The 8682-nt window shown below is 39.8% G+C and overlaps 1 protein-coding gene across 6 annotated transcripts in view; it reads right to left on the minus strand.

Annotated features, from left to right (window-relative positions):
* Positions 1-1641, minus strand: part of WASHC3 (WASH complex subunit 3) — a 50793-nt gene extending 49152 nt beyond the window's left edge. For 3 of the 6 annotated variants that reach the window (XM_056798770.1, XM_007503325.3, XM_056798769.1), the window contains exon 1: positions 1409-1627. In XM_056798770.1, the coding sequence (XP_056654748.1) occupies positions 1409-1459 (51 nt within the window). In that variant the 5' untranslated portion in view covers positions 1460-1627. Of the gene's footprint in view, positions 1-1408 lie in introns of all 6 variants that reach the window. The other 3 variants (XM_001365393.4, XM_007503323.3, XM_056798768.1) reach the window with 3 other exon arrangements.
* Positions 1642-8682: the final 7041 nt, after the last annotated feature.

An 8682-nucleotide genomic window follows, 5' to 3' on the forward strand; every position in this document is an offset into this window, starting at 1 on the left:
AAATGACCAGAGCTGAGATAAAGGATCTTATTTTATGAACCATCCAGGAGGCAAAGGTCAGTTTTGGACTTGGTTCTGCTGCTGTCTGAGCTTGGGTTAGTTACTTCACTCATCTTAGTTTCCCCGTATGTTAAATGAGAAGGTTGAATTAAACTTCATGACCACTGAAAAATAATGAGATAAAACAGAAAAAAGGGGAAAAAAATATTTTCTCAAACCTCTAGCTTTATGCAGGGAAAATCATGCCAATTAGCAGTCAACAAATAGCAAAGAAAATATCTGTATTCAGGGGTCTCCTTCTGGGCCTGCTCCAAGTTTTAGTACTGTATCTGTGAAGGTGGACAATGGACAGTCATGCTATGTCCCTCCAACTGACCAACTAATAAGCTTTCTATCTCTGGAGATCACTTTTACTGAAATAAAATAACTTCTTGTATTCTAAATGATGAGAGGGGTATATGCATATATATATATATATATATATACATACATATATATTATTATATAGTCAGTTTAATGCAGCTATATATACAGTATGTACCATATATATTGTATATATGTTAAATTATTACAATGTATATTTAGCATATATATATGTGTGTGTATGTGTCTATGTATATAAAATGAAGAGGGCTTAATGCAGAGGAAGGGTATGATTCCATAGTCCCTTGATGGCCAAAGTGAATCCAGGTCATTGAAAGAACACCTGATTTGGAGTCAAAAGCCTGGATTTGAATCTCAATTGCACGGGTGCTCTGAAGCAAGTCACTAAACCTTTGTCTCAGTTTCCTGCCCAGCAATGTGAGAGGAATGGACTTAAAGTCTCTCCCATTTCTAAATCAGTCAGAAGCCTGGATCTGCCTCTTAAGCACTAATGTGACTTCAGGTTAAGTCACTTAATTTCTTAGGTTTTTTTTTTTTATCCGACATTGAAGGGGATGACCTGGATGATCCCCACCAAAGTTCCTTTTAAAAGGTCTGTGATGGAAAAGGGCACTGGGATTAGACCCAGAGTAGGAGAGGGCCTCGGAGGGATCTACTCTGACCCTCTTATTTTACAGATGGGGAAACCAAGGCCCAGGAAGTTCACAGAATCATAGATTTAATAGAGCTGAAAGGGACCTACGAGACATTCAGCCGGCCTCTCTTATACAGATGGGAAAGTGAGGTTCAAAGAGCTGAAGTGACTCACCCAAGGTCACACAGATAGAAAGTGTTCTCTCTGGGCCTCATTTTCCCCATCTATATAATTAGGAGGTCCGACTAAAGGTTTTCAGCTCTAGGTCTGTGACCTATGACGAAGGTACTTCTCCCTGGATCTCAGTTCTCCCCCTACCCCTCGGTCAAACAGGAGGGCGGGTCTCCGCGACCCCGTGACCCGCAGGAACGACCCTCCTCCCCTACCAACCTTGGTCAGGTCTATGCCCGACCCCATCAGAGGCAGCCCGTCCTCGTCCATCGCCCCGGCAAGCGTGCCCCACGCCCCCTGCCTTCCTAGCCCGGGCCCTGGAACCGGTTCCCAAGCGGCCCCCTCAGCCTGAGAACCTGCGGCCCTTTCCTCCCGGAAGTGGACACTGCGAGCCGCCGCGGCCTGTGCGCCTGCGAAAAAGCACCACCGAGTCCTTCCCGCGTGGCCTTCTGGGAGATGTAGTTTTTGCTCTTGATCCTCCCATTGGTTCTGAGCCCTCAGAAGCAACCAGTCTTCCCCAGCCCTTTACTCACGGTCTTCTGGGAATTGTAGTTTTCCTCTAACCTCCCACAGGGCAGCAGATAGAGCATGCTCAGAGAAGTTCTCGTTAAGTTAGAGGAGCTTCCTCCCTTGGATAGAACTAAAATTCATCTCAGAGCTAGTGATCTCAGATAGCCAGGTAACCACACCTGTAGTTAGGATCTCGACTCTAGAGCGGAGAGTGGCCTCAAGGGGCCAGGTAACCACACCTGTCTTAGTTTCCTAAACTTCAGGGGTGGAAGGGGCCAGATAACCTCACCTATAATTAGGGGCTCAACTTCAGAACTAGGAGGGAGCGCGGGCAGCTCCAGCCCTCTGCTTAGAGTCTCACTGCAGAGCTCTGAGGGCCCTTCACGGACTCGTAGCCAACCATGCTTGTATCTTAAAGTCATGGCTCGAGCTAAGAGGAATCTCCAAGGCAATCTAATCCAAAGTCCCTTATTTTACCATTGAGAGAACCAAGACCTAGGAAGATAGGTTGCCTAATATTGTGGATTCATATGAGCTTATATTTATTTGGGATCAATTATTATTCACAACATAGTCGATCCATGTTCTGAATAATAGAAACAGATGATGTCATTACATCTTTGAAGCTCTGAGAGCAGTGGTTAACTACAGTGTTTTTTGAATTCAGCTAGTCTAGAATGCCTAAAATTGATATGCAAGACGTCTGTAATGACTGATATACAAATTGTTGCCATTAATGACTACAATGGTTCTTTATAATGAATATCACTGCATTTTGAGTGGTACTGGTGAATGGTTAAATGATATACTTTGGATTTTTAAAATGATCCTTGGGGCAGCTGGGTGGCTCAGTGGATTGAGAGCCAGGCTCATAGAGGTTCTGGGTTCAAGTACGACTTAAGACATTTCCTAGCTCTGTGACCCTGGGCAAATCACTTAACCCCCATTGCTCTCCTGCCTTGGAGCCAATACTTGATATTGATTCTGAGACAAAAAGTAAGGTTTTAAAAAAAATGATCCTGTACCAACCTGTTGCTTCTTAATATTCTAATTGCTCTGTTCTAATTGCTCATCTAACTGACTAAGAATTTGACCAGTCCTGGTGTTCTTATTCTTTAAGAGAAGCACTTGTGGTTAAATGGGATATTTTGGGGTAAAGTTAACTTTGACAATTTTCGTTTAGAATGCACATAAATTCCTAGAAAAGAGAATAGACTTTGAAAGATAAATGCAAAGAACAGCCTTCTATGGCATTATTAGCTCCATTTTATAGATGAAGACACCGAGAGACAAAAATGACTTACTCAAGGTCCTAGCTTCAGAGTTAAGATTTGACTCCCAATACTCTGACTTTAGACTTAGAGGTCTTCCCAAACACCTCCAACTCTGACAGATACAACACAATAAATGCCAAAAAAGATAGAAAGCAAAATGCTAGAATCAGAAAATAATGGGAGAGATCACTTTTAGCTAAGTGGTGGTTGGAGCACAAGGTCTGGAGTCAGAAAGCTCTGAGTTTAAAGCCAACTTGAGACACTAATTGTGTGATCCTGGGCAAATCACTTAACCTCTGTTTCAGTTTCCTCAACTGTAAAATGGTGATAATAATAGCACTTACCTTCCAGGGTTATTGTGAGGACCAAATGAGATAATATTTGTAAAGTATTTAGCATAGCAACTAGCACATAGGAAGCACCATATAAGTGTTAGCTGGGAAACTTTAAAAGAATACTTCATGGAAGAAGTATTTATTTGAGATAAACTCTTTAGGATGAGTAGTATTGAAAGTGGATTTTTGGGAGACTCCATTTTGTCCTATGTTTTGCTCTTTTTCTTTCTGTGTAATGCCTCTTTGACAGAACTAAATGTCTCCTTCGGTATCTCTCTTCTACCTATTCACTTTGAAGAAAGTTGCCCACTTCTCTTTAGCTTATCTAATAAAGCATTTTGTAGTCCTTTAATAAAAACTTAGTGATCAGCTGACTGATAAAGAAGGTACAATTTTCTTTGGTCTATTGAAAATGATTATTATATTTAAATATTCATGTACTTGTACCATTAAAAGGTATACATGTCTATCATCTGCTTGGGTGTGTCACACTCAAGAATGAACTGTAGTTTACCTGCCTGTGTATATCCCATGCTGGTTTTGGGCAGTAGCTGGTAAGGACCCTGAAAATGTTAGGAAGAGTAGGATTTCATAGATTCAGCAGGAATTTAGCAAGCATCTACTATGGGCCAGGTACTGGGCTAAGCAATTGGGATACAAAGATGAAAATAAAATAGTTCCTGCCCTCAAGGAGCTTCCATCTTCTTGGGGAAAGCAATATATGCACAGAGAAATAAATATAAAATAATTTTTGTTAGGGAGAGGAAGAGAGCACTGACACCTGCAGGGGTCAGGGTCTAGGTAGGGGGTGAGGATATCAGGAAGACCTAATGCAAGAGGTAGCATCGGAGCTGAGCCTTTATGGGAAAGCCTTGATTCAAAGAAGCTAAGGTGAGGAGGGAGAACATTATAAGCATAGGGGACAGGCAGAAGATAAAATGTTGTGTTTGACCATTTTATGTAAAATGCAGGGCAATTGAGAAGAAATAATATCAAATAAGTCTGGAATCATAATCTAGAACCAGATGTTAAAGGGCTTTAAGTTCCAAATGGAGGGTTGTCTTATATTCTAGTAGCAATAAGTAGCCAATGAAACTTTTTGAGAAGCACCTTGAGAAAATCAATTTCTTGACTAGAAGTTGGACTGGAGAGGAAAGACTAGAATCAGAGAAATCAGGATGTTGTTGTAATAATCTAGAGGAGATTTAACGATAGCCTGAGTTAGGATGTTGGCTGTATGAGTGGAGCGAATGGGACAGATGGGAAAAATGTGGATGATGTATAATTGAAAAGATTTGGCAACAGATTGGATATGCAGGGAGGGAGGGATAGAGTAAAATTACAGATCTGGCCTGAAAAAAAGATTAAACCTGAACTTGTTCTCTGTTGACCACTTGATAGAGGAGCTGCTCCAAGTTCTTTTGGATCTATTTTTGCCAAATATAATGATAGAAATCCTAGTTCTCATTGTGGATAAATAGTAGATGTTTCTTTGCCTACTGAATGCCCAACTGCTACTGCTCATCAGTCATACATCATTATAACCTCAGCATTGTGTCATTTTAATCACTGGACTCCTAGGACTTCTAAAAACAATTTGTACAGCTAGTATTCATTAAAGGAATAGTCACAGAACTTCCAAAGAAACTACTCATTTTTCCACATACAGCCTATACACATGTGTTGTATTACTTCATTTGTTGGAGTGAATGATGAAGCAGAGGATCATGGTTGCCCTTATTTTACTGATCATTAACTTTAGAAACTGGCCATGTTTATTCCCCCCCCCCCCCCGATATCTTTTCTAATCTTCATATTTCAACCCTGATGAATCCGTTATCTTGTTACTGTATCTATTCCCTTCAGAAGCAATTGCAACCTATCTCTGTCTTCCCTTCCCATGGAGTATGAGCTCCTTGAAAGTCAGGACTATTTTTTTACCTTTGTATCCTTAGAGGTTAACCCAATGTCTGTCACAGAGTTAGTACTTAATAAATGTCTGTTGACCCACTGGCTCCTTTCATTTTAAGTATCTTTTTTTTCTATTTTCTGTCATAACTCCCCCATAGGGGGTCAGCTCTGCATGCTAGAGTTCTTCCTCAAAGGCTTTCAATATTATTTAGGGACCTGGGCAGCTTTGGAAATGTCAAGTTGTCTCACTCTTCTCCCACCTCCTTTCCCAAGCATATCTATTAGATGATATCTTTCACATTCCCTTATCAGTTAGCTATAGTTAGTAACAGTCTATAACTATGGTTGACTCTATATTGATATCACATCAGTGGGAGAATATCTTAAGAGATGGGCACTGTGTTTGTGAGCTAGCTCTAGGGAAATCTACCATTTGGATACCATGCTAGACATCCTCCATGACAGTGGTAAATCAATGTATATTTCCCTGTGTTATGACTCACTGGACATAATCGTCTCTGTGCTTATATTTTTCAAGGAACTAAAGACCTTATTAACATTTGCAAAAGAGGTTCCTTTTTTAGTGTATCAGTTTTAAGGCTGAATTATGTTCTACCAACCAACCAGTAAACATTTTAAAAAAGACTATGGACCAGTCACTGTGTTACGTACAGGGTATACAAAAGAAGGCAAAAGACAGTGCTTGACCTCAAGGAGCTTTTAATAATCATAGTTCAGGGGCAGCTAGATAGTACAATAAATAGAATGCCAGGCCTGGAGTTAAGAGGAACTCAGTTCGTATTTGGCCTCAAACACTTCCTAATTCTGTGAGCCTGGGCAAGTCACTTAACCCCAGTTGTGTAGCCCATGCCTTTCTGAATAGAACTGATACTAAGATAGAAAGTAAGGGTTTAATAAAAAAACATAATCAATAAACAATAAACACGATGGAATTTTGTATTATACACATCTTTCTGTCAAGTATGTGGTTTGGGAAGATGTCTTATGGGAGAAGGGAGAAAATAAATGTGTTTATTAAATGTCTCCTGTATTCCAGGCACTGTGCTAAGAGCTTTACAAATGTTCTCTCATTTGATGTTCACAGTATTGAGAAGTGGTTACTACTATTATCCTTATTATGCAATTGAGGAAACTGAGGTGGACAGAGGTTAAATGACTTGTGTTAGATTTAAAATAGTTTTGAGCATTAAATAGTTGTAGATAAGAGAGTGGGAGCCATAAAATGTGATAATTAAAATGTTTGGGAGCAAGGGAAATATATAACAATTATGACCGCTGAAATGTTTTCTACTGTGTCTTGGTTTTATATAAATATAAGATGATCGCCAGGGAATATATTCCCAATTTATGAATATGCCCAAGCCAACTGGGTTTTATAGAGAAATTTAATTTATAATACACTGATTAATCAATAGAAAAAGAGAGAAAGTAAGAAAGGAATAAGAATGAAGGGTCTCAAGCCAATAAGGCCTAGACCTCAGTCCTAAGAGATAAATCAGTCAGTTGGTTTTATCAGTCACCCAAGATCTCTCTAGGTAAGGCTTCTCATGCCAACCTCAGGCTTCACCTTCAAGAGAGCCTCCTTTCAAGAAATGTTTCCAGAGAATTCTCCTCCTGACTCCTCCTGAGTTCTCCTTCCACAGCCTCCTTCAAGACCTCTCCAGGAGCTCTCCCTCCAGGACCTCTCTCCTCTCAGACCTCCTTCAGAGCATCAAACTCTCTTCTCCCTCCTCAGACCCCGCTATCTTTAAGCAAACAATCTAAAATCCCTCCCCTCAGTTCTCACATCTACCAATCACTGTCGATGTCTCCCCTGTGCCAATGGTGGCTCTAGCTTAACGCAGGATTGCCCAGAGGTCTGCCCCCTTTGCACATGTCTGTTGAAGGTCATATTCTCAAATAATTAAATCTTGATCCTTGCTGTAGCCCTTCCTAAATCCTGTTACTCTGAGTAGGGTGGAGATTGTAGTTTCCAAGACCTAGTTCTGTCATTCCAAGTATCTCTATTGTATCAATTCTAAAATCAATCATGACTCAAAGAACTTCCTGTTCTATGCTTAAGCATAGGTCAAAGCCCTTTCCATTGTTTAGCAAAATGTTTCTGTCCTAAAGTAGTCTTAAGTAGGGAGGAGAAGGATCCTCCCTTGCCAAGGAGTTTCACATTCCAATAGAGTTCTTACTATCAGTAGGAAATTTTTTCAAGTATGAAATTTCCCAATGGGGAAATTTCCAACATTCATAAGTCTAAGAAATTTTAAGGTTTATACTTGCTAAAGTCATTAATTAATTAGAATCTAAGGATGTTTGAGGGCAATTAAGGGGAATAGTAGATAGACTGCCAGGACTGAAATCAGGAAGACTTATTTTCTTACTTCAAATCTGGCCTTAGACACCTAGTAGCTGTATAACCCTGGGTAAGTCATTTAACCCTGTTTGCCTGGAAAAGAAAATGGCAAACCACTCCAGTATTTCTGCCAAGAAAATCCCAGATGAGGTTACGAAGAGTCCGATACAACTAAAACGACTGAAAACAACAACTTCTGACTTTAGTCACAGCATGTTTTCCATTTGGGTAAGTTTGACCTCTCATGTTTTTATCAAATATAATCTCAGTCTATATGTGACTCATTTTCATAAAGATTTAAGAGGGATAGGAATATAGCTATATGGATTGGTAATTCGTGATTCCGTTTTGATTTCTTTTGTTAGAAATAGTAGTAGTAACATCTTCAAAATATTTTCTCACCATTTATTCTCTTCCCCATTATCACCAGATACTTTGAGAATTGATCCCTTGATGCCTGCCTTGGTGAGGCATTATGATGTGGTGATGGTTGTCAATTTTAGCAAGCTATGCTGGTAGAATCCTTGCAGGTTCTACCGTAACAAAAAGACTTTGAATACCATCCTGGCAACAGACCATGTCTGCTTTCGAAGATCTGCTCCACCAATTATGGAGAGACTTGTCCCTAGTTGGTGATGTACTTTTTCTCCTCATGACCCATTAAGCAAAGAAAAATACAAATGAAATCTAGTACTGAGTGGTTCCTTTCCATGTTTCTGTTGTAATAATGGTAGTTATGTGTCAAAGAGAAGCAGGACAAAGTGCTAGGTATCATATAGTTTTTAGACTATTTATAAGTATTAGCAATGATTGCTGCTTTGAAAATGAGATTCTTTTCCAATGGTCAGTGAAAGAACTGATTCCTAATGTGGGTGGCAAGATTAGGGTCTTGTCCAAATAATTGGCAATTCAGGCAATCTCTATGGCAATTATTGAGAGGAGGAAGGTGGTAGAATGGATGGAAAGTCCATCAAAGAACTCCCTAAGAAAAAATCCCCAGGACCAGATGGATTCACAAATGAATTCTATCAAACATTCAAAGAACAACTAATCCCAATATTAAACAAACTATTTGACAGAATAGACCAAGAAGGAGTT

This window comes from Monodelphis domestica, chromosome 5 (assembly GCF_027887165.1).
Source record: "Monodelphis domestica isolate mMonDom1 chromosome 5, mMonDom1.pri, whole genome shotgun sequence".
Classification (NCBI taxonomy): domain Eukaryota; kingdom Metazoa; phylum Chordata; class Mammalia; order Didelphimorphia; family Didelphidae; genus Monodelphis; species Monodelphis domestica.